This window comes from Clarias gariepinus, chromosome 21, assembly GCF_024256425.1.
Source record: "Clarias gariepinus isolate MV-2021 ecotype Netherlands chromosome 21, CGAR_prim_01v2, whole genome shotgun sequence".
Classification (NCBI taxonomy): domain Eukaryota; kingdom Metazoa; phylum Chordata; class Actinopteri; order Siluriformes; family Clariidae; genus Clarias; species Clarias gariepinus.
In genome coordinates, this window is record NC_071120.1 from 20,015,313 (window position 1) to 20,041,469 (window position 26,157).

Below are 26,157 nucleotides of genomic sequence, written 5' to 3' on the forward strand. Positions count from 1 at the left end.
ATTGTATTTGTGCAGCACTTTGTGTGTCCTCCAGCCCGCTGCTCAGATAGTGTAATAAAGCTGACTTAATCTTAGTGATCTCCAGACATCATGTGTTTCATCTAGGTGATTTTTTTTATGGATGTTTGTGTGTGTGTGTGTGTGTGTGTATGCATGGATGCACAGGCACTGGAAGATCGCATTACCCTGATAACACCCTCCGCTCTTTCCTTCACTGACTCAGAGACGCCAAGCAACAAGTTGATTTACAACATCACCAAACCACTAGCTCCAGGCCACGGTAACCCGAACCTCTGTTATAGCTTAATATGATTCACACCAATAGCTCTGACAAACACTGTGCCAGCTAGCGCTGAAAGGACATTTTAGAAATTACAGTCAGTTGATGATTCAGTGGGATTCTGAAAACAGAAGTGTTTTCATTACTTTACAGTGATAGTGGTATTTTCATATGCTTGATTTTTCATATACATAAAGTAAAGTACATCACTTCCTGTACTCTTTTTTTTTCTGCAAACGAGACTGTAGTGTTGAAACCCTACATATATAGTATAGTAACTGGAATATTTCATTTTAACTATGGTCTTAAAGCCTGAAACTTTAAAAAAATTTCACTTTTTTTTTTTTTTTTACATTGTCTTAGAAAAATCCTGTATGTGTTTTAAAAACTTTAGAAACACATGCCAGGTATTAATGTTTCGGTGTCTCTTTCAGGCACTCTGGAGCACGGCGAGAGGCCGTACACTCACGTTCGCTTTTTCACACAGGCCGATGTAGATGCTGGAAAAATCATCTACAGGCCACCACAGGCTCCATCCCACCTGCAGGAGCTTTACCAGTACTCCTTTACTGGTAGGTGGCTGGAAAACTATGATGAATATGTCAGACCTTTACGCCTCAGCCTTCAGTTCTGGTTTAGTTTTGTGTCAGTGTTAATTGTTGCATGCTCATCAAAACTGCTTTGTCTGTGTCCCATTGAACCAGGTAATTTATATTGATTTTCTGATCAAATACTGGGCGAACATACAGTACTGTAGCTCTGAACATACTGTACTTACTATGCATGCATCTCCAATCTTCTTCTTAGTATGAACTACAGTTATTTAAACCCTTTCACATGCAATGAAATCAACTATACTGGACATTTTCAATATGTAAATCCATCGAAAAACCTACAAAAAAACTGTCAACAACTCTACACCAGTAATAGTAGAAGTATTGGTTTCTGCTGCACGTTACACTAATACAGTAGTGGTGATTTATAATGTTGTTGATGTTGAACTTGTAGTTAATGATGGTAATAGTAGTGATCTTTATATTTCTGGTAGAGGTATTCTCATAGAATTCTTGTCAATTAGAGCCATTTGTATTAGTAGTGGTAGTAAAAGTTGTAGCGGGGCACCGGCAGGATAATATTTCATAGTATGCCCAAGATTGGCCTTGGAGCTTTTAATGTCTCACTGCAATGCAATGCACGCACGTACAACTGCTCAGTAGGTGGGCAAGCAAGCAAGAGAGAGAGATAAATTGATTCAGGTTCTTTTTCCTGGTACCCAATACACTACCACCATAAAACTCCAGAAAACATTTCGTAAAAGTGCATTGACCACCAAATTTGAATAAAATCATAAAAAAGAACACAGTGCATACGGGATTACAGCTGCCGGTGCCCCTGAGTAGTCGTAACCCTCATGCATTTAAACTGTATCATTTCTTATTGTAATGTAAATGTAATTTTATGCTGTTTAGGCCCAAATAGCCTTTTTAAAATAGATAAAAATCTGAGTGATTGAATACTATTATATTATAGTACTGAAGCTCAGAATAATCCACCAAGAAATGTTAAGCTACTGTCTGAAAAGTTAACAAATGCTTAAAATAGCCCAAACTTGACCCAGTCCTGCATTACGGCTTTTGAACTAAGCTGTATCTCCAGCACATAATTGACAATTTAAACAGTTATTTGATTTTTTGACCAGCCCTTAAGGTTCTGTGTTCCTCCACATTTACTCTGCTCACAGTGTTTCATTTCTGCAGGCCTGCCAGAGTCAGTGAACTTCCATTTCACAGGTATATTGCCTCAGCAGCTTTGTTGACTCGCCATTTCATCTATTTCTCTCTCTCATTCTCTCTCTCACTCTGTATATCTCTGTCTCTCTCTGTCACTTATTGTATTCATCTCTGCCAGCCTTCAAGCCTTCCTTCACACTCAGTAACCTAATCTTTCTTCAGCTTTCGCTTCCATGGTCATTATATTGGGCTCAGTCTCCTGGATATGACTTATTTTCCCTTTCCTTCATCTTTCTCCGGCTCAATCTTATATCATACTATGTGCCTCTCTCTGTACTCTTTCTGACAGGAGGACACCTCCGTGCATTCTCATATGATGGCTGTGAAATTAGAGCAATATGTCTTAACACACACATCAGTAAGAATTTGAATTGGCTTAATGGCGAGACCTGTGGTATTAATGGGAGTTGGTGGGGGTTGGGGTATTTTGTACCGCCCAAGCTTGAGTTATACAATATGTGAGTGTTAAAGAATAGATAGATAAAAAAAAATGTCACATTGTATATAAAATACAACTAAAATAAATACATTGTCATCAGAAAAAACTAATTATATTTTTTATAAGTATAAAGTGGGCTAAACTTTTCTTAAGACTTTTATGGTCCACGGTTAGATTTCTCAAAAATGTATATGTTTCTTTTATTGTCACTATAGTTAGTGAATAATTTGCTGCAACTAATAAATAATATACATTCTCTGTATATGAGTAACCGAATAATATGACTAAATGTGAAAAGAGTTACAAATACGCTTTTAGTTAAAAATGTTAGGTTTACGACCACTCAATAAGCTGATTGCTTTTTTCTGCATGAAAAGTTTTTTTTTTTCAGGCCTGTTTAAATTGAGTATAATCTGCAAATGTATTCAACTGCCTTCCACAGGAAAGCAGTTCAACTAAACAAAGGTCTACACCATTACTGTAATATGCATCAAATATAACACCATAATGCTAAGCTTTTAGTATTAAAATTTCATCAAGGAAAAATATACAGTACAAAATCTAAAACTACACGTTGAACTTTTTTTGATTAATGAATTGTCAATGCTTGTCTAAAATTTCTGTTCCTGTGCATATATTTAACTCAGACCCAATACTCCTTAGTGTTTTAGTGCAAGTGCACATGACAATTTTTATTATCTATAAGAAGGATGTGAAGAAGTGCTCAATTACACAGTCCATTTGTCATTTCATCCTTGCTTATGGTTTTTCCTTTTTCCTTTTTTATTGTCTTTCCTGGCAACGGCTCCTGTTCACTCTCGCCTATGATGTATTGTGATATGAACGGTTTTTAATATTGAATGGAACCAAAGTCGAAACAACTCTAGCTGATTGATCTATTTCATCTCATTTATCCATTCAACCTTTTTTTTTTGTCTTAGTTGCTTTAATATCCATATCATGTGCTTGTCTTTTCCTCCTGCAAAACACTTTTTGCGATTTATATTAGTTATGACAACCCATAAAAGATGTGATTACAGGGTGTACTGCTGTTTATTCTTCATTAAGAAGGCAATTATAATATGCTGTTTTATTAATCAGTTATGTCTAGGGTGTTGCCATAGTATAATGTAGTCTCTTAACCACTTGGCTTATATGTTGCAGTATCTGATGGTCATCATACCACCCCTGAGATGGACTTTTCCATCCTGTTGTTGGCCAATCATCAGCAACCTCCAGTTTTTCAGATCTTGGACCCAGTGCTTGAGGTTAGCCTCGGAGGCAGAGCACCAATCGGTAAGTCTTTACTAACATGATCCATTATAGTTTGTATTAATTTGAGTCTATCAGAAAGCATTTTCAATGGTCCACAGCTTCCATTAGTTTTCTAGTTTCAGGATAAAAAGGTTTAAAACAGGTTTAAAAAGGAACAGGTTTAAAAAAATTGTTCTTTAAAAAAGTGGCCTGTGAGAATGTATCTTTCACCATCTGGTTCTCCTTGGCCTCTAGGTGGACAGCAGTTGGCAGTAACAGATGCTGACACTGCACCAGATGAGCTCGAGTTTGAGCTGGTGGAGGGTCCAGTACACGGTACACTGCTCAGGGTGGATTTTGGCTCTCAGACCCCAATGATTAATGGTAGGTCCTTTTGAACACCCATTCGTGCACTCATAACAGAAAAAGGTTCTGTGCTGGATCTTAAAAGTAAGTGTTCCTTAACTGGGAGAGGTGTGCAGAAAGCTAAGAGCCTCCTAACTATCCCCCCCAAAAAAAACCTTGAGGAACCATGTTTTAAGAATGTACTGCATTGTTATGAGGGATGTAGTAAAATTTATAAGAGCCCTTATGCAGGGTTTCTGAGGGGGTTAACGAAATAGTAGTGTGCGTCTACGTGATTGCGACTCTGCATGTTTAGAAGCCCTTAGAGTGCAGAGTATTTATCCACAGTTCTGCCCCTCACAAGAACCGAGTTGTTCTGAATGTTTTCTGGACTAGTTTTCTTGGAAATGTTTCTAGGTATGGTTTCTGTATTCAAAAGCATTTCAGAACATTTTGTCCATGTTTATTATAGCGCAAAAATACAATTACCATAAAACAACTGCACAGATATTAAATATTGCGCTTTCTCTATACTAAAACTTTGAATCAGGTGACACCTTTACCTTCAGTGACATCACCAGGAACGTCCTTCAATACGAGCATTCCGGTGTCACGACTGAGGAGGACACCATGATCTTCTCCGTAACGGATGGAATGTCCATGGCATCCACCACTGTGCAGGTGAATGTGTTAGAAGTCAAAGGCGATGGTCCTAGGCGTGACCCAAAGGCCTTGCTGTCGATGGAAGTGGCAGAGAAGAGCAGCACCGTCATCACACGCTCGCATCTGGCTTATGTGGTGAGATCATGTTCTTCTTTTTCTTCTTTCATCCATTTCTTCATCTTCTTTCTTGCTTATTTTCCAAGACAGCACATTAACACCAACAGTGGATATGTCCTTAATTTGCTCTTTGTTTCAAACCACATGTTCAGGACAATGATTCCCCAGATGATAAGATTCGTATCCAGCTCGTTTCGGTGCCCATGTACGGGATCCTTGCTAAGACAAAGTCTGCCTCAGACCATGAAGAACTCAATGAGTATTCTTCCTTTACCATGGAGGACATCAACCACCACAAGATACGGTACTGTTATTTATTTATAGCAATTATGAGTTATGGTATTTATTACATTTCATCTTTGCAATGCTTTTAAAAAGCCTCTAATGCACAAATATTCACATTATGCTTACTGGAACCTTTAAGCCATCAGTACGTACAGTACATTGTTGTAGTACTTCATTTCAATAATTTATTTATTTTTGCATAAACATACTGTAAATGTGTACCACTGATGAAAGTGCCTAGAAAAACAGAAAACTAAAAAAAACAGGACGTTATTATTCAGCTGTCTGATGATATTTAGCTAAGGTAATTCTTGGCTTTAATGTAACTGAAACAAAATTAAGTACATTTCCTATGCAAGGAAAACAAAACCTTTGGTTAGGTCGTTTTTTCAGAAAGTTATGCTGTTGGACTGAAAGAAAATTTAACGAATATAGTTTGACTACGATACATGTAAAATGAGTGAATGTTCTTAAGATTTTTGCGTATTAGTAACATTTTAATTATATCCACTAATGTGTGGAAACTGTGTATTTCATATCACCATCATTAAATAAAAGGTATCCGGATTAATAAATGTTGTACACTGTGCAAACAGGTACATCACATCGCTTGACACCGGTAACCAGCCTGTCACAGATATCTTCCACTTCATTGTCTATGATGCTGAAAACAATCGCCTGGACAACCAGATGTGCACCATTACCATCACATCTGTGCAGAGACAGCCACCTGTAGTCACGGTCCGCAGTGGTATCAAGGTTAGCATTCCCTTCATCTGTTTTTGGTAAGAGTGCTTTGAAATCAAGGAGACTTTACACTTTTTTGTATGTTTTCAGGTTCAGGAAGGAAGCCGAGTACAACTGTCAGCCAATCATATCATAGCATCTGACCCTGACACATCACAAAAGGATCTGCTTGTGTGGTTGATTAGTCCTCCAAAGTATGGCTTTATCCAGAATACAAAACGAGGTGGGTTTTAAATACGAGTAGATTTTTTTTTGTCTCAGAAAGTTTCTAAGTTATTCATTGTTAGTCTTCGGCTGCTCCCGTCATGGGATCACCACAGCAGACCATCTGCTCCGCACTCAACTTGGTACAGGTTTGCCCTTCCTGACCCAACCCTGGGACCAGCACTGCATCCAGTGGCTTGGTTTTGGGCATTGGGTGGAAATTGAATCCGGGCCTTCCGTGCGGCGGGCTAACAACCGACCACTGAGTCACCATTTTCCACATAAAACACTATCCATAGTAAACCACTATAATGAAACCATTTTACAAACAGGAAAAACATTAACTTCTCCATTTGATGCAGAAGCTGACATTTGTAACTATAATAATTTGATCATGTAGTCATGGCTTTAAGATGTATTTGTTCTGCATATCTTTGGAGTACTAAGGCCTCCTCATCCCGAGCCAGCTTCCCTGATTGTTCCTCCATAACGGCATGGTTGGAGACATCAATTCAACTTTGTCCATGTCTCCCTGACCATTTTCTTTTCTACCCAGAATTACAGCTCACACTTTTAAGTTTTGTTATCTATCAGCTCTATCTTCTTTATCTGCTATCTATCTATTAAACTCTGTCTGAAAAATGAGCTTCACCAATTTGTTCAAGAATAAAAGACTCAAAAACATTAAAAAAATAATAATACTGCAAAACTAGGAGACAATGTGGTATTTTTATTCTTGTTTGGTTCTTGTTTGGAGAGCTGAAAATGCTGGGTAATCGAAGAAGGTATGAATCACGAATCATGAAAGAGTACTGAATCATGAAAGCCTTTTTTTTCCCTACAGCTTAAAATAAAGCTCATTTTTCATTTCATGCTCAGAAGTGCTGTTTGTTATTCTGTCTTTTTCAATGTTAATTTTTTCATTTGATGACGCTAATATATTGCCACATATTACTCTCAGTTTTTTATATATATATTTAGTCCAAGAAATAGCATTTTTTTTATTATTATTATTTCTTTTTCTTTTTTTTTGTCTTGCATATTTTATTATGATTTAAATCCTTGTGAAATGAGTCCATGACCTAATCTTAAGGTTCATGTTTTGACTATGCGCTCCTCGTTTGTCCACAGCTGGGTCGAACGGTGAAGCTCTTATAATTACCCCTGATATCCCGTTCACGATTGAGGACCTCACCTCTGACCACATCTTTTATGTTCAAAATGTCCACCAAGTAAATATCCACCAAGACGTCTTTAGCTTTTACATCAGTGATGGATCTAGCCAGACGGAAGCTTTTGATGTCACCATTGATATCCAGGTATAACTGCTTTATGTTTTTTCAGTGTACATTACAGATTAGTTGAATCACAATTAAATTCTTTAGCAGGAAGGAGGGAGTTAATTTATTGAAAAATATAATGGAAAAATGTTAAATTTTAAAAATTTCAGCATACTAAGGAAGAAAGAGCGCCGGTAATCTCTGTGAACAGCATCCACGTGGAGGAGAACACAGGCGTCGTCATCACCAATTCCTCCCTCAATGTGTTGGATCTGGATACGCCAGAAAATGAGATTGTGTTTACCATCATCAAAAAACCTTCATATGGTCTGTTTCTTTCATCTTTCTTGATTTTGCTTATTACGTTCATGGTATACTAGCGTAAGCACCCATCTATGATGGGTAAAGAGTTTGTAGAGGTAATTAAAAAATGTATTTAAAGTTAAAAATAAGCTGATCAGCACCTGGTACATACCTAACTAACTATCCTTCTACTCACCATTTTGATTTCATTTATGACACAAGGTTTACTTTTTATAGTGTACGCAACATTTTTTTTAAATAAAAAATTATGCTTATTGTCGTTGCTGTGTGTTCTGCATACTCTGTATTTACGGTAAACTATCACATTGATTGGCTCCATCGATTGACGCGTTAGCCACGCCCACCTCAAGGCACATGAGTCATCTGGCACATAACTGCTCATAACTTCCTTCTACTCAACATTTAAATTTTATTCATGGCACAGGTCATTTTCTGGCTTCAGGCAAATACCAAAGGACTGGAAAAGTTTTATTCAGCTCCTTCAGTTTTGTGTGATGCTGTGACAAAATCTCGCTGAGACAGACATACAGACAGAATTTTTTTTGAGACTGGTCCTCCAATGAGTTCTGACCAATGTACAGACTAAACCTTATTTTTATCACAATACTTAGTGAATATAATTAAGTCATTTTTTTCTTTGGCTTAGAACAGACCTTGAAATGAAATTCAATGAAAGGTCACAATTATTACTTTCGTGGCTCCGGAGTTGGGAGAGGGTCAGCTTTTTATTACTGTTTTAATGAATTGGGTTAAGAATCCTGATGAAGGACAGGAACACTTGCACCTCACAAAAACAAATAAATAAATTAATTAAATAAATAGAATTTAAAAAGCAATAATAATAATAATAATAATATGTATGTGTAAGTGCTCTGTGATGGATTGGCACCCTGTCCAGAGAATAACCCACGTCGTGCCCAATGGCTCCTATAGGGGCCAGGCCCCCTGAGACCATTTAGAAGATGGATGAATGAATGAATGAATAAATAAATAAATAAATAAATAAATAAATAAGAGGAAGTTGTGACTTTTGTGCTTTACTGTTGCGTAGTATAAAAGTGTGTGGTGTATACAGAGATGCCAACATCCGTTGTTGAACTGCAGCATTTAGGAATTTTTCCTCTTGCTATAGCCATTATGTGTTGGACTATGGCCTTGAATGAAACACTATTTAATTTCAGAGTACAGTATATGATTTGTAAAGAGGAATATGAGAAAAGCAGATGATTTGGTACTGGTGCTTTTCTACTTTTTTTTAGCTAAAGCAAAGGTCAGATGAAACATGGATAAAATTCAGCCCGCGTTAAAGCCTGGAAGACTCTGAAGGGGAAATGATGGGAAAGACACAAATTTGCTTTTGCTCGCAGTTGCATTCGTTTTTTGTCTGCTCCATTTAGGTGAATTTGGAACGCATGGTTATAAAAATAGTGGTCAGGAAAAATACAGGTCGGGATGTTCTGTTGATTTGTATTCTGTTTGCAGGGAAACGTCTCATCCACTGTATAGCGTACTGTACAATAGGGCTTTTGTGGTTAGATTCAGTTACTTCTCTTTGCATACTAGGATTGTCTCATTAGCAGCGTCAACCGTTTATTTGTCATCACATCATTGTCATTCGCAGGCGCTTTCAACACTCTTTCAACACTCTTTCAACTTGTTTCTAGGCAAGCTGCGCAGGAGACAGTTCTACTCTCTGCCTCTAAACACCGGTAAGGTGCTCCAACAGGTCTCCACCTTCACCTACCAGGACATCTTAGACGAGTTGCTGGTGTACATCCCCGATACATACGGATCGGTGACTGACGAGATTCACTTCTCCGTAACGGACGGAGTGCACACAGAGTCGGGCCGTCTGGAGTTCAGCATGGACGTCAGAAAGAGTGATGGACCCCGAGTCACAATCAACAGAGGACTTCAGTTAGCAGCAGGTTAGTGTGAGAGGATAGTGGCGAGCCATTGGAACCACAGTTGCAGGATGCGTGAAAGATCTTTATTGTGAATTTATATCACCTTGAAGTCTTTACTAAGTTGTTTAAAAAAAGGGAATGCACTGATAAGGGAATTCTAAAACATTATCAATAGTCAATCATTTTCCTACCCATACAGTACCTGCACTGTTAAGGCACTTACATATAGAATACACATATACAGACTATTTGTTAAAACATGAATATTAAACATATTGGCCAAAACAGTATGTAGAGCCCATGGTTTTACAAACCATTTAAATGATTTGGAAAGTTTCTTATTCAGCTTTTACCTCGACTCATGAAGTTAAACATGATTGAGCATCCAGTCAGGGAATTTGTGTACCAAAGACATCATTTCCAAAATAGTTGTGTGCCTGGGTGTCACATACAGTATGACAGCACTAGCTTATTTTAAAAAGCTTGTTTTTTGTTACTGAAAGTAAGTTTCATCCTATTTAACAATTTTAATGATTTAATAACATTTTATATTTTATATTTTACCTGTTCTGACTACAGCTAGGCATTTGGCAGACACGCTTATCCAGAGCGACTAACATTTTTATCTCATTACACATCTGAGCTGTTGAGGGTTAAGGGCCTTGCTCAGGGGCCCAACAGGGACAACTTGGTGGTTATGGGGTTTGTATCTTGGACCTTCTGAACTGTAGTCCAATGCCCTAACCTCTGAGCGACCCCTGACAACATTTTAAACAAAGTGATATAAAACAAATTAAGAACACGTCACAGTAACATACTGTATATCATAGGCTTTTACACATAACATTGTTGGGGAAAATGCATAAGTGTGTTATGTTTGGACTTAAATTTTCTCATAAAGAAGAAATGGGTCTGGGCTCTTATGGGTTAAACAGTCAGGCTGTAGGTTTTAAATATATCATTAATTAAACTTATTTAACACTTTAAATAACTAAGTACTAAATACAGAAAAAACTGTTTAAAAAAATTTAAAACAGTGACATGAAATAATCTAATTGTCTGAAATATGCTAAATGCATCATCAAATATTTGTTTGTTTCATCAGTCAAATCTGTGCAGTCATCTGCTGCCACAAGTTTTTTCAATAATTGCCTCCCACTACTGACATAATTCTGAGTGTTTTTGCCAAATTACAGTCTGTTTCTGGTGAAATCCTGCCTTTATTATATTTATGCTTTTCTGCCCAATAATTTTAAAACTATGAATTATTTCTGTAAATCATTTCCACCAGGTTATTCATCCAAGATCACCGAGGAGCACCTGAAAGGCACAGACATTGACTCAGACAACCTCAAACTCAAGTTCACTGTGACTAAAGACCTAAGTGTGGGCACACTCCAGCTTCACAAAGGCAGTAACAAAGTCCAGATCTCTGCAAATGGGCCAGTCAAAAGCTTCACTCAGGATGACATCAACAAAGGTTTCTCCATTTTCTTTAAGCTATAATCACAGGAACCGAGTCGGAAATGTGATGGAGCACTACAGTACATACAGTATTGCACGATTTCACCCCAGTTAATGTCGAAGCTTATACATTTTCAATTGATTCATTAAAACAATGAATTATTTTTCAGGCATAATCCTGGAGCCTGGTAGTTAAGGAATTTTAGTTTCTTACTTTTTGAAAGGAAATCTCACAAAAAACGAGATCCAAAGAACAATATTTAACAAGTGTTATGATCTGGGGTTGTTTCAGTTGGTCAAGTCTAGGCTTAGCAATGTTATGTGGCATTAAATGAAGTCAGCTGATGACCTAAATGTGCATGAATCAAAATGGTCAGATAGTCCCTGATTAGCAAGCCGAGGGCGACAGTGGCAAGGAAAAACTCCCTGAGATGGGAGTTGAGAAGAACCAGACTCAACAGGGAACCCATCCTCATCTGGGTGAAACAGAGAGCAGGAATTGATCTGCATTCATACTGTGTGTTAGTTGGCAGGCAGTTCAGCTACAGTATAACAGTTGATGTTAATTGATGCTAATATGGAGTCCAGGTAGTTATTAGAGGCTCAGGTAGACTCGTAGGAAATTCCAGTCCTGAACTATCGAGCAACTGCAGCCAAGTCAAGTCCTCAGAGAAACAGCTGTCAACATCAGTCGAGGCCAGAACCGTCTTCATGGTAGAGTGAAACCGTCCCCAGACACCAGACGCATACCCAAAGAGACACATGGGGCATCCATGTAAAGAGATCTCCAATAATAAGTGAATTATTAGTGTAGTCCCTATAGTTAAGGTTCAAATGTAAAGGGACAAAATGTCAATAATGGTTAGGGCTAATTAAGCAATATCACAAGAGAGGTTGTCCTGTAGTCCTGGATATATATACACAGTTGCTAGGCTGTGATACGGTCAGAAGACATCACAATGATGCTATATTCAGCAATACAGTGTGATATTGCTTTTATACAGCAGTTCAGCAAATGTAATTTATTATCAACAGATTATGATTCATTTATTTATTTGCTTTACTTTACTTCCGTGACTGGCACAACTGGAAACAAACAGTCAGCAACCGACACTTGGTGTAATTAACAAGAGTGAAAGTAGTTTTAAACTACTTGAAAAAGTTTCTCTTTATAAGCCACATACTGTAGTGATTGATTTATGGGTACTAAATTAATATGATTTGATATATGGTAAGAGACCTCCAGTGCCATATAACAGTATTTCATTCTTGCTACATCAAGGCTTTTTGGAGTATATCCATGAAAAAGGAGAGAATGGGGGCAGCTTCTCCTTCAAATTCAACCTTGAAGATCCAGAGGGCAACAAATTGATCGATGAGTCTTTCTTCATCACTGTTCTTGGTAGGTGGCTGGTATACACAGTATATATATTTAACAAAAACACTCACTCTCATAATGAATAATTAAACAAATCTGGAATACTTTATTCCACCCAGAGGACAGACTTTCCCCTGCAGTAGTAGTGAATAAAGGCTTGGTGTTGGATGAAAACACAGTGAAGAAGATCACAACCCTGCAGCTGTCCTCCACAGACCAGGACAGTGAACCTGGAGAACTTGTTTACAGTATCACCAAACAGACCCAGCTGGGCCATCTGGAACTTTCTAACAATCCAGGTACAAACACTTCCACATGCATCAATTCTACAATAGGTAGGCAATGCAAGGCTAAACTGATTATCAGTTAGCACGTAGCTCATTCAACTTGCACCTCCAGGCTCGGGAGTTCGAATTACGTTTCTGGTCTGTCTAAACTAAAACACAATAATATTCGAAGACCTTTTCAGATTTCACTATATGTGTGCAATTTAAGGGGCGTTCAAGTCAAACCGGGATTTGCGATTACGTTTCTTGTTAAAGATTGACATTTGCAGAAGACCTCAAACAGAGTACAGTAATGAGACTCTTGGATGCAGTAAAACATTTTAATAGTGCAAAATGACAATCCTGCAGTCGTTCCTGTAAACATTCAGGACTGTCAGATACTTGACAGATAATTTATTACCAACTTGTGGAAGCAACGCGTCCATCTGTCGGATCAACACAATCAACACCGCTTCCACGTTACAGGAACTCGACTGGGAGTTATAGCCACATCCTCCATACTGTCCAGACCTCGGCCCAAGCCATTTGCACATGTTTGGGCCATTGAAGGAGTTTCTGGGAGGCCAGCATTTCAGATTTTAAGCAGGCAGTCTGATCATGGTTCTGGTATACTGAGAAAAACTACTACCTTGATGGTATCCAAGCACTAGTAAAATGATATGATAAGTGCATTAGTGTAGCAGGGGATTATATAAAGAAATGAATGCATTTTGTTTTCTGCACAATCAAAAAGTCCTGAATTGACTTGAACACCCCCATATAAAAGCTAAAAAAAAATATTTGAAAATTTAAAAAAGCATGGTTCTTGCTGTTTTATTTAATTTTTTTTTTTTTAATCCAGGATCAAAAAATAACTAGGTGTTTTGGGCAAATTCATTCTATTTAAAGGTTTTCATAGGTATTATTTTACACCCACACTTTTTCTAAAAGCTGGAGTGAAAAATGATCCCCGCTGCTGGAAGCCTATGGGAGTACATAAAAATGTTTTAAGGATGTGAAGTGTTTTACTAAAATCTTTTAGAAATTTCTTGGCTTGGTTTTGAGTTCCAAGTCTTATTAGATTATCATATGATAGATAAAAAGTGCATCTACTGTATAACCTTCCCTTGTCTGGCCATCCTTTTTACCCAGAGGTGAAAAATTTGAGAAATTTATACTACAGTGAAAGTTAAGGTATTGGTTTAGCATTTTGCTTAATTATATTGGCAACAAAAGGATTTTAACAAAAATAACAAGATTTTTTTTTTTGCTTCAACATCCTATATTAATATTTAAATTCTGAATGTTACAGTTAAGGGTTCAGATCTTTTTCTTCACATTTTTTTTTTACTTTTTTTTTATTGTATTTTGAGAGATATTTGAGTATGGTCAAGTTTTTTTTTTTTAGATTTACGATGAATATTTCTAACTTCTCTCCTGGTAATATACAGTACTGTATAAAAGCATTAAGCCACTCCTCATTTCTTTATCTTAAATTCAATCATGTAGATTAAATTAAAGCAAATGTTTTACTGCGACAGGCTGCAAAGTGTCTAAAGATACAATGTAAAAAATGTTTGTGACAACCTCAGCAGCAACCTCATTTCCCCTCTCGTCTGTTCCAGACACTCAGCATTCAGCATCACTAGTATACTAATCACCGGCCTGATCATCTGCCATCATCTGCACCTGTTTCTCACTAGTTCACGCCTTAAGTTAGATAGTTTTTATGCCTAAATTATTCATAGGTCACTGTGCTGCTTAACAAATAAAAAGCATTCATCTGAAATGAAAAAAGGTATAAAAAAAAGACTACCTTAAAAATACAAGAACGTCTGGCTGTTTGGAAGCAAAATATAAAGAAAAAAACGAGGGGCTCAAGACTTTTGCATAGTACTGTATATCATAAATCGAGGGAAAATGTAAAACTTTATAATGATGGGGCACTGGAGGTTCGGTGCTAGGCTTATAATCTCCCATGTGGAAGGCCTCAGAAAGGTAATATAAGTGATATTTATAGCTGAAGGCAAAATTCCAAGCTTACTAGCCTCCTAGGTTTTTGTTGTTGTTGTTTTGGCTGATATTTTTAATAAATGTAGCAAATACAGTATATAGAGTGTTTTATACAGATATTAAAAGATTTTATTATATTTTAAATGAAGTACCCCAATAGAGTGTTATTTTAAAAGCCGTGTAGTTCTGTAGTCCTTCCTTACATAACCATCGAGATAAACATGGATGGTAATGTTACAGGCAAGCGCATCAGCACGTTCACTCAGGCTGACCTGGCCTCACGCAACGTGCAGTACGTCCATACCAGTGAAGAAGAGAAACACTCGGACGACTTCACTTTCACCGTGTCGGATGGGGCTAATGAGGTACACACCCACACACACATATACACACACGTACACGCACACCCTAATGAGCACCAGACGTACTTGAACACACACAAACTACTGAAAGAGATTAACACAAAGCCAGAGAAGTAATCAGCTGAGACTGCTGGAGTGGAAAGCTCGTTCCTGCAAAAGAAAGTGCCACTTCATACAGAGAGACAGAGAGCTTGAAAGCTGTGTATAGAGCGTAATATCGGCACATCCAATTAGAGCTTTTGATCACAAGTGAGACAAATCTGAATGAGTTATAAGTGAGTTTAATTAGCATCTCATTTTTTGTCCTATTTTTGCATAGATGTTATACACAATTATAATTGTATAAAATATATACTAATTGTACAGATGCACTGTATGTTTTTCGTTCTGTGACATTTAAGTTTTTATTTGCATTTATTCCCAAAGAACCACTAACTTTTCTGGAAGTGCAAAATTGTATAAACCATAAGTAAAAATCTCAATTTAATACAAAACTTTTTTTTTCTATTATGAAACGCTCTTATGAATATTTTGGGGGAAAATATTGGAACAAAATACACTGCACATAATTATTATTTTTTTATTATCTAAGCAAATAGTTAAGAGCTTTACGCTGGATAATTACTTCAGTCGGTAATATGGTTAAGATTTGTTTCATAAACAAGCATGTCAGAGGACCAAAAGTTATTCTATATTTTCTATACTGTCAAAAAAACATTTATTATATTCTTATTTCATATTTTTTATTTAAATATTTTCTTTTATACTCTATTTCTTTATTATATTCTTTATTTAGAATATCAAGGGCAGTTATTAAAACATTTCACTGCATATCATACTGTGTACGGCTGTGTATGTGACAAATAGAATTTGATTTAAATTTGATAACCTGTTGTTGTGCCAAAGCGAGTTACTCTGTTTCAGGGAGGTCAAATCATTGGCCTGCATCAAGCAAAGAAAACAACTAAGGAGATTGCTGAAACTATTAAATTTAGTTAAAAACTGTGAAATGCCTTATTAAGTGGTAAATCCATTAAATCCATAAAAAATGTGGTCAGTATTTTTTTTTTTTAGATGATCGTGATGGGAGATCACTTATACATTAGGTGAAATCAAATCGTAAAAACAACAACACTAAAACTAAGGGCTGTGTTTAATAGTGAAATGAAGAGAATTGTGAGAATGCGAAGAGAACTTGCCATTCTGAGCGTTCCAGATTGATGTGTAAATCAGGGTCAGAAAAAGGCAGAAGAAGTCATGCACCAGTCATGCCAGTGTTATGATCTGGGTTGCTTCTGTTGGTCAAGTCTACGTTTGGCAAAGCTACTGTACGTGCTCAAAGAAATTCAGCCGAATATGTGAATATACAAAATGACCAGGTTTTTTTTCTATCAATCAGGTTTTGTCTCTCTTGATAGCACAGGCATATTTCAGGACTCAAAATGTGAAAGAGTTGGAGCGTGAGGAATCTTTTTCACACATGGCATGTTCCAGGATTCATCAGGCTTAACCTGTGAAAGAGTGGTTCACGGAGCATGATTTCAAACGTGGATTAACCACCACACCTTAACCGCATTGAGAATTTTTGGGAAGTGCTGGAGAAGATGAATGTTGTGACATTGCGTAAGCTTATCTAAATAAAGCCACAGCAAATAAGTGCCGAATTCCTAGCAAAAAGGTGGTCTTCATTAACAAAATATATGTGTGGGCAGTGTACTGTATAAAGGGTATCCTTATGTACTATTCATTATTTAACTTTTTTATGTATATTAAGGTGAGCTGGATTAGCCGATGTGAGCTTATTGCTGGTTAAGAATTTATTTATAGAATATTAATAAGAGTGGTGTAGTTCTACATGTTTGAGCAAGAATTCTTAAATGAGACCTTGATTTTTAAGGATGTACATTCAAAATAATTATAGAGAATAATTCAGAGCATCAAACCATCTTCCTTTAGATGTAGACTAGAAGCCCAGTAGGAGCTGATTTCTATGATGAAAGCGCTTAAAAGATGTCTAACAATTTACTAGGAGCATAAGTAAAGCTTTGAAGACTTTTTTTTGGTATTTTTAGTTGTGCAGTGCATCCAAGGGAAGTATTTACATACAATTGACAGTAGAGTACAAAAATGCTCTATTAAGAAAAACTATTTGAAACATTATCAGAAACCCTTCGCTTATTTAAGCGTGTGCCGGTGATTTAAAACTTTCTAAGGTTATTTGAGTCCAATTGGACCTAGATCAGCACTGTGGGTGGTTAATTCAACTCTCTTGGTGGTAAATTTGCTGTGCAGATCTTACTAATAGCAGATCATTTGATTTTGATCTCTTCTATTAAGTAGCAGCAGTTACAATGGTATCTTACTTCTCGTAGTATATGGTAAATAATTAAAATCAGCAATAAATAACATGACGTGACTCATGTGTTTTAGATCTCACAGACGTTCTACATCACCATCCGGCCAGTGGACGACTCCCTGCCCGTGTTGGCCATGTCGGGGATGAGGGTGCAGGAGGGAGTGAGAAAAACCATCACCGAGTTTGAGCTCAAGGCCGTTGATGCAGATACAGAGGTAAAGCCAACAGAAAACGGAGAGAAATAAGCAGATATAAAACTTTATTTCACACTCTCTTCACGTTCTCTTTAGGTTTTTTTTTTTTTGGTCTAGTTTTTATGACAAACTAATTTAAAGGACAGTATATTTAAATTAAATATATATATACATACATGATCAAAATCATCTATATAAATTAAACAAAGTTGTTATCTGTACATTGGTCAGAACTCACTCTTTCAATGATATCTTTACATTTCATACATTGCAGGACCTGAAACCAGACTCTGTCCATATGTCAGTTTGTACGTATATCTGTATGTCTGTCCAGCGGAATTTGTCACAGCATCACGTAAAACTGGCTTGACAGAATTGAATGAAACTTGGCCAGTCCTTCAGTGTTTGCCTAAAGTTAAATTTGTGCCATAAAATAGAAGCGAGATTATGAGCAGTTTTTTGCTAGATTGCCTCACAACAGCCATAGATTTTTTGGGACACTCTCAAAGTGGGTGTGGCTATATGCGTCACTCAACAGAGCTAATCAACGCCATAGTTTACTATAAATTTACACATTGAGTATGTGGAAGACACAGAAACAAACGTAACCCCCTGTAAGCATGGCTTACTTCGAAAAAAAAAAGGACGTCATTTTTGAAAACTGAACCTTCAAAGATGTACGGACACATGATTTTTCCTGCGGGAAGTGTGTCTTATATGGTATGTTCCGAAATCGTGGTGCTAGTTAAAGCAGTAATATAAAACGCCACTATGATCGTTAGAGCAAACATTTTCGCAGTAGTCTGAGGTGAGTGCGTGTAAAATACCTGAACTGAGAGCGCTATGCACTCAAATCAAAATGTTGCGTAAAAGTGATGATGAACTGTCATGTGCAGGATGTAATAATCTACTTTACAAAATCTTATTTCTTTGTAGTAATAAGATAGGCAGAGAGTTCTGCCCTACAGAAAGACAGGCAGACGTCCGTGTGCCAGAATTCAACCTGAAATAACAAGATCACTAATTACATTAAAGCTCATCAGCACATTTTTAGATTTAACTTTTTAACTATTCCTGCAAATTTTTAACCTGTCACCCACGGGTATTAACGCTAGTCACAAATAAACATTGACATCATTTGACAGTCCTGTTTTTTGATCTCTTCCTCTTTTTGATCGTTTTCTGCCTCACCTTCACTCGTAGGAGGACCTGATCACGTTTACCATCATTCAGGCTCCTCGTCACGGCACCATCGAGCGCACCAGCAACGGTCAGCACTACCGGCAAGCCAACACCTTCACTATGGACGACGTTTATCAGAACCGCATCAGCTACCATCACGATGGCAGCAACTCGCTCAAGGACCGCTTTACTTTTACTGTCAGCGATGGCACCAACATGTTCTTCATCATAGAAGAAGGTGGAAAAGAGGTTAGTCTGTCGGATGGTCCTTTTAAAGCACAAACTATTTTGTCACTGTCTTTGCTTGATTGTGATGAAAAGCTATAACTTATTTGTGTACTTTTTTGATTCAGAAAATTCAAATGAATTACCAGGCTCCATCATTTCACCTTTGTTCTCACACACTCTCTCTCTCTTAATTGGTTCTTGTCTACCTCTCAGCAGTATCACTTCTCACTTTGGTCTATGTTGGCATGTTGTCAGTAAAAGCTTATGGATAAATAAAACACCTTTCCCCATAGACTGACAGAATGGCAAGTCCTGCTGTGACTGCATTTATTCTGAGAGCGTCAGATCGGAGAAAAAATAACTTGTCAGGAAGGCACAGGAATCAGTGCTCCAAGACACTTCTCGAAACACTACATGACCTACAAACTGGATCTTCATGAACTCTCACTCCCAGCATACACCCAGCAGCTCTCCTCAATATTACCTGTCATCACCTGGGCCTGATTATATTTCTACCTCTAACACATTTAAGAATGCTTAGTCTCCTCTAGTGCTGCATGATTAATTGCATAGAAATCGAAATACTGTATGGACCTGTGGGTTAAAACATGACCATGTGTGACTATTTCAAACAATGGATGCTATTTTAGCCAAAGAAAGTTCTTGTACCATTGAGATCCAGAAGAAGGAAGAAAGCTAGACCCTAGTATTTAGCTGGTTTAGCAGTTATTGCTGGCTTCTTCTTTGTCTTTGGGCTGTTCCCTTTCTGGGGTCGCCACAGCGAATCATCTGCCTCCATCTAACCCCATCCTCTGCATCCTCTTCTCTCACACCAACTAACTTCATGTCCTCTCTCACTGCATCCATAAATCTCCTCTTTGGTCTTCCTATAGACCTCCTGTCTTGCAGTTCCAACCTCAGCATCCATCTCTGTTCAACCTCTGAACATGTCCAAACCACCTCGATCTGGCCTCCAAAACATCTCACATGGGTTGTCCCTCTGATGAACTCATTCTTGATCCTATCCATCCTTGTCACTCCCAAAGGGAACTTTAACATTTTCATCTCTGCTACCTCCAACTCTGCCTCCTGTCTTATCTTCAGTGCCACTGTCTCTAAGCCGTAGAGCATCGCTGGTCTCACCACTGTCTTGAACACCTTTCCGTTCAATCTCGCTGATACATTTTTATCACACAACACACCCGACACTTTTTTCTACCTGTTCAGCAGTTATTGCTAGCACGGTTATGAAATCCCGGCATGGCTGGTGCTAACTGATGGCCGTACACATGTGCAGATGCAAAAAGTCACAAGACTCTGATCTGCTCGTTCTCAATCAAGTCGCATGAACGCATATCATATATGTATTCGCTCCAGCACCACATACAAAAGCGACTTGGATCCGATCTGAAAAACATTGGATTTGTCTGCTTCTTGTCTGTACGGTTCACCCTCGTCTGTTTATGGTTTCCGGGTTATGATACCAGTGTTTGGTTTGTTTATACTGTAATTGCATTAAACGTGAGTTTACCTGCATTTGTGTTCTTAAAACCAGCAACCTGTTTGTTTGTGTTCTGTTTCATTACATCATTACATATTACATAAGGACATACAGTAAGTGTATATACTGTAAAGTTTTTTTTTCATTGTTTAGTGCAATTTGTGTAAACGATGTAATATAATTTACAAGTGGTACTGTTGGTTTATAATCATGAGGAGTTCTAATTAAGTGTTTTACTGTTTCAGGTTGTCACTGCTGCACCTCAGAAGTTTAAGATCGACATCCTACCTGTTGATGATGGAACACCTCGCATCATCACTAATCTGGGCCTGCAGTGGCTGGAGTATATGGACAACAGGGTGAGATATAATTAGAAGGAACAGATTCGAAAACTGACAAGCACACCACTTTATTGCCACCTTAAAAAAAGTTTTCACATACTTGGTGTCAAATGTAAAATTAAGCAGTTTATAGTAGTTTATGGCAATAATTTGGCAGTATGGTGGCTTAGTGGTTAGCACTATCACCTTGCACCTCCAGGGTTCAGGTTCCACCTCAGGGTCTGTGTGCATGGAGTTTGCATGTTCCCCCCTGTGCTTGGTGAGTTTCCTCCAGATGCTCCGGTTTTCGCCCACAAAGACATGCAGATTAGGCTAACTGGCGTTCCGAAATTGGCATTTGTGTGTGAATGTGCTTGTGATGGTTGACCGGAGGTTTTACCACGGTCGTAAAAATGGGAATAAATACAATAATAATCACTATTGGCCTCCATGACCCCTAGTTGGACAACAGAGGTTGATTGCTGGCTATGATTTATAGTTGTTAACATATTTTTTTCAAGTAAGAAAAACAAATTTGTGAAACCAAAATTGGCTAAAGGTGCTAGGTTTCTATTCAGAATGCAGCATAAAAGAAAAGGAATTGCGGTCTTGCGTGTTTCTCATGTTAAAATATTATAGGAAACATCCGAATGGCATTGCAGGTGTGTATGTGTGGAAAATCTCAAACATAAATCCAGCATTACTGTAGCAATGCCACCATTTCAGAACTTTTTATTATTTTGTGATACACTTACTGAGCCACTTAAGGGACATTGGAGGCGGGGGGGGTGTTGACGTAATGACAACAGGAAACCATAAAAATGACAAAAGAACCATTTCAATGAGACGAGTAGGAGTATATACAGGTCACTGTAGGGAGAGTCCTTGTTAGAAAACTTTAGAAAAGTACTCTTTATTTTCGTTTATTTCTTGATGAAGTAAATGATGAAAAAACAAACAGAAAATTGCAAAATTCTTATCAAAAATGCTGTCAAATGCAAAAAATGTTTACCCCCTTAAATAAACTATATAACGATATTTAAATTAATAGCAGTTTATATTAGTTTATGGCTATGATTTGTGGCAAATCTTTTATGTGAAGGTAAAAAAAATCCTGTCTTCTGGTCTGTGATTGGTTAGAAGAATTTGGACTCATCTATGATTGGTTAAAAACCTAGAGCATGAAGGCGGGACTTCAACTGTTAAGTTTTTAGCCCAGCCTTGCACAATATTTGCTCATTTTTTAAATAACTCAATATAAACCACATTAACGTATAAGTAAGTGATTTGTAGATAATATGGTTGAATAATAATTTTCAGCTTCTGTTAGCACCTGCTTGGTTATGATTGGTTGCTAGAATGCGTCCATTTAATATAAGGACGTTTTGTCCTTCTACATATATTGTTAAGGAGATATTTTTTTTCTTAAGACGCTTCATATACATTCAGTATGTTCATTACTCACTCATTGTCTATACCACTTTATCCTGTATACAAGGTCGTGGGGGCCTGGAGCCTATTTCAGGAGACTTGGGGCACAAGGCGTGGTACACTCTAGAGGTGGTGTTAATCCATCACAGGGCAAACACATAAAGTATACAAACTCACACACTCATTCACACACTATGGGCAATTTGAGAGCACCAGTAGTCTAATCCGAATGTCTTTGGACTGTGAGAGGAAACCGGAATACCTGGAGGAAACCCATCAAGCACAGGAAGAACATGCAAACTCCTTGCACAGTGGGAATCGAACCTGGACCCTGAAGGTGCAAGGCGACAGAGCTATCCACCGTCCCGCCACATTTCCATTATATAAAATTTTTATCTGTAAATTCTGTATTTGTATCTTCAAAGGATGGGCTTCTGCAAACGTCATATCTGACCTTTAGCAGTAATTTTTTACGTAAACAAGCACTGCTCTCAAAATGACCCTCGGTCATAAATCACAATTAAAACTGTTCCCACTGACACCTTTGTCTAATCCACCTTAAGGTTGATATGCCCCATGCTGCAAACAGTGCGGCCTGTTAGTTAATTAGTTTGCACATTTTAAGGGGGTGTTATCATGTTGTAAGACATAAAACCTTTAAGAAAATTTGGGTTTTTGTGTGTAGGCATCACTCTACTGTATGTCTTGATTTTATTGAAGTAACAAAAGTGCTCAAATAGTAGATTTGATCAGATTGAATAGAGATATTTCTTTTTCTGAATTTAAATTAAATATGCTCTACTTTTTTGCCCCCCCCCCCTTGCAGCTTTCGTTCTCTCTCAGTAATATTTACATTATTCCTGCTGTCATGTGTTCGTCATGCAAAATGTCATTACACTATTATTCGGTTGAAGAATATGCTAGATTGCTGTCTGCTTATCTGATTTAACAGAATTGGATTTTAAATTTGAAGGCTTGGAATTATGTTTCTGACACATAAATTAGCACCCAAAAGCCATAGATGGTTGGGGGGGTGCAAACATTTGCACTATAGAAATAGTAAATGGATTCGTTAAATAATAGCACTCTACTGCCCCCAGTTGACTTTATGTAATATGACCACTATTAGTTTTTGGTTATTTATTATGACCATACTGTATATCTGACCATTATTGGGTATGCTCTTTAGGATCCGTGTGATATATGAAATATTTTAACATCATTCCAAAATGGGTTTTAGGCCACGAACCTGATCTCAAAGAAGGAACTCCTCACCATCGATCCAGACACAGATGACGGTCAGCTGACTTACGAGATCACAGCTGGACCCAAACATGGATATGTGGAGAGCAAGCTGAAACCAGGAATCCCTGTTACCTCTTTTACACAAGGTAACACTCACACTTCAACTCTATTAGACTTACATTCCACTGTATTTACCCAAGACATGTTGATCTATGGAATTTATTTAACTGCATACATTTTTATGCAATTTGAAATAGATTTCTGGTTCTGTCTAACAAAAGGTTTTAATCAGTATTTTAATTATTATTTCTTCTTATTATTCTTATTATTATTATTTTACAGCGGATGTCAACCTCGGTCTCATCCGCTATGTTCTAAATGATGATGGCGTCCAGGAGACCATGGACAACTTCAAGTTCCTGGTAAAAGACAGCAAGCCCAATATCGTCAGTGACAACGTCTTCCACATCCAGTGGTCTCTTATCAGCTTCGAGCATCGCAGGTGGACATTTATCCAGACCTTGGATCATGAATTCTACCAAAATCTTAATAGATTATTGCTTTCTCTGAATCCCATTTTAGAGATTTATCCTCCTATAAGATTTAAATGATTGCTGTTTCAGTATAAGAGTCAATTTGTTAATTTTAAGTGAAAAGGGAATTGTTGGACAGAATTTACCTTACCTTTAATGTTGTTACTGATTAGACTGGATATGAAAAATACATTGTTTGTCATATGTGTGTTATGTTTAGCTATAATGTGAGTGAGAAGGCAGGCACTGTGGCAGTGACGGTAAAGAGGACAGGAAATCTGAACCAGTATGCCATCGTGCTGTGCCGCACTGAGCAGGGAACTGCCACCTCCACCTCCACCGCTGGCTCTCAGCCTGGCAAACACGACTATGTGGAGCATGCAGGACAGGTACAAACTTAAACTCCAGCACAACCAAGCTGATTCTTACTTATATGCTTTAAAAAAACCTAGACATAATAGAGTGGCACATACTCTATTTTGCCATGGTTGGTTTCATGGTCCTGAAAGATTCTTGCATCAGTAAAGCACCAGCTTTGTTCTGTAAGATATAAATAAGTTATTTCATGCATCCTGTTTCTAAAGGTTCAGTTTGATGAGCGCGAGGACACCAAAGTGTGTACCATCATTATTAACGACGACCAGTTGTTTGAAAACATCGAGAGCTTTACAGTGGAGCTAAGCATGCCCGTGTATGCCCTGCTGGGTCAGGTGACTCGTGCCAAGGTGAACATTAATGACACCGAGGACGAACCCACCCTGCAATTTGACAAAAAGACCTACCACATCAACGAGAGCAACGGCTTCGTCTCCGTTCCCATTGAGAGAAAAGGTGAATGTCATACTTTTTTTATGAGTCATATTGTTCATTATATAAAATGCCAGACAAACATGGATCCTTAACTGATGTAAATACAGGTAGTCCCCGACTTACAAACATCTTCCTTTCTGGGAGCACGTTCATAAGTCGGATTTGTCCTTAAGTTCGACAAAGTGAGTCTTACACGAATATATGTAAAGCATACCAATCTGCTTCACTAAATCTCTGTGCCCTTTCCCATCATGTGGCCAAATGTCATATCTGCGCCTAAAGAAATTATTCTTATGTGAAATAATAATAATGTGTGCACCCCGCGAAGGGAATCCCAGATACTAATTTTTCTTAGAGCTGTTTTCCACTGTATTGGACTGTGAACTCAGGTATAAGGAGTATTTACCATAAGGACAGGGCAGCCATTTCATTCATTAAAACCGTTAATCCTCACACGCGCACACACACATACAATATACCAGACTTTAGACATGTTATACTGTACATTGAAGTACACACTGAATTGTAAATATTGGTATCCCGATTTTCTCCCTAATTTAGTCGTGGCCAATTCCTCCCCGTCACTAGGGGGCTCCCACATTAAGGCTACTACCATTTAGCCTGGAGGGCCGAAGACTATCACGTGTTTCCTCCGAACTGCGCCAGCCGAACGCATCTTTTCAAACTGCTTGCTCACGCACCATTAGGGGCAGTAACACACTCGGAGGAAAGCGCTAGCCGCTCCTTCCGCGGGTGCGGGCTTACAGACGCCCCTGATTGGCTGCAGATTAATGTGGGAGCACAAAGTACCTCTCATCCCTCCCCTCTAAGAGAGCTTGGCCAATCAGCTCTCTTCTAGGCCTCCGGCTGTAAGAGGTAACAGCATCACCCTTTACCACTGCGCCACTCTGAGGCCTGCGGTGTCTATTTTTTGTACAATAAACATGAGTTACATACTTGTTCCATGAATGTTCTTAGAACCACGGTTCATTTGTATCTAAGGAAATTCGTAAACTGCTTTCATTCATCTTTTTATTTAACCCTACACAACAACCACTCATAACATAAAAACCATAAAGGCGTAAATTCTGCAAATACTGTATGTAAAACTTATTTATAAAAGTATTTTATAGACAAAACTGCTAAATCCTTATTGACTTTTTATTTCATGAGCTTTATTATAATTTGCATAAATTTGCCTAGCAGATTTATTTTTGACTTATTAGATTTGGTTTTTTT

At 37.8% G+C, this 26,157-nt stretch overlaps 1 protein-coding gene across 1 annotated transcript in view; it reads left to right on the top strand.

The window, feature by feature from the left end:
- fras1 (Fraser extracellular matrix complex subunit 1) overlaps positions 1 to 26,157 on the top strand; it is a 138,080-nt gene that overhangs the window by 99,240 nt on the left and 12,683 nt on the right. The window contains exons 33-55 of the mRNA XM_053481101.1: positions 166 to 280; positions 715 to 852; positions 2,038 to 2,070; positions 3,674 to 3,805; positions 4,019 to 4,147; positions 4,659 to 4,906; positions 5,041 to 5,192; positions 5,770 to 5,932; positions 6,011 to 6,143; positions 7,256 to 7,443; positions 7,575 to 7,731; positions 9,393 to 9,656; positions 10,927 to 11,115; positions 12,382 to 12,501; positions 12,597 to 12,776; positions 14,997 to 15,121; positions 17,549 to 17,689; positions 18,872 to 19,099; positions 20,825 to 20,938; positions 23,571 to 23,721; positions 23,918 to 24,077; positions 24,329 to 24,497; positions 24,693 to 24,939. Of these exons, the coding sequence (XP_053337076.1) occupies positions 166 to 280; positions 715 to 852; positions 2,038 to 2,070; positions 3,674 to 3,805; positions 4,019 to 4,147; positions 4,659 to 4,906; positions 5,041 to 5,192; positions 5,770 to 5,932; positions 6,011 to 6,143; positions 7,256 to 7,443; positions 7,575 to 7,731; positions 9,393 to 9,656; positions 10,927 to 11,115; positions 12,382 to 12,501; positions 12,597 to 12,776; positions 14,997 to 15,121; positions 17,549 to 17,689; positions 18,872 to 19,099; positions 20,825 to 20,938; positions 23,571 to 23,721; positions 23,918 to 24,077; positions 24,329 to 24,497; positions 24,693 to 24,939 (3,676 nt within the window). The remainder of the gene's footprint in view (positions 1 to 165; positions 281 to 714; positions 853 to 2,037; positions 2,071 to 3,673; positions 3,806 to 4,018; positions 4,148 to 4,658; positions 4,907 to 5,040; positions 5,193 to 5,769; positions 5,933 to 6,010; positions 6,144 to 7,255; positions 7,444 to 7,574; positions 7,732 to 9,392; positions 9,657 to 10,926; positions 11,116 to 12,381; positions 12,502 to 12,596; positions 12,777 to 14,996; positions 15,122 to 17,548; positions 17,690 to 18,871; positions 19,100 to 20,824; positions 20,939 to 23,570; positions 23,722 to 23,917; positions 24,078 to 24,328; positions 24,498 to 24,692; positions 24,940 to 26,157) is intronic.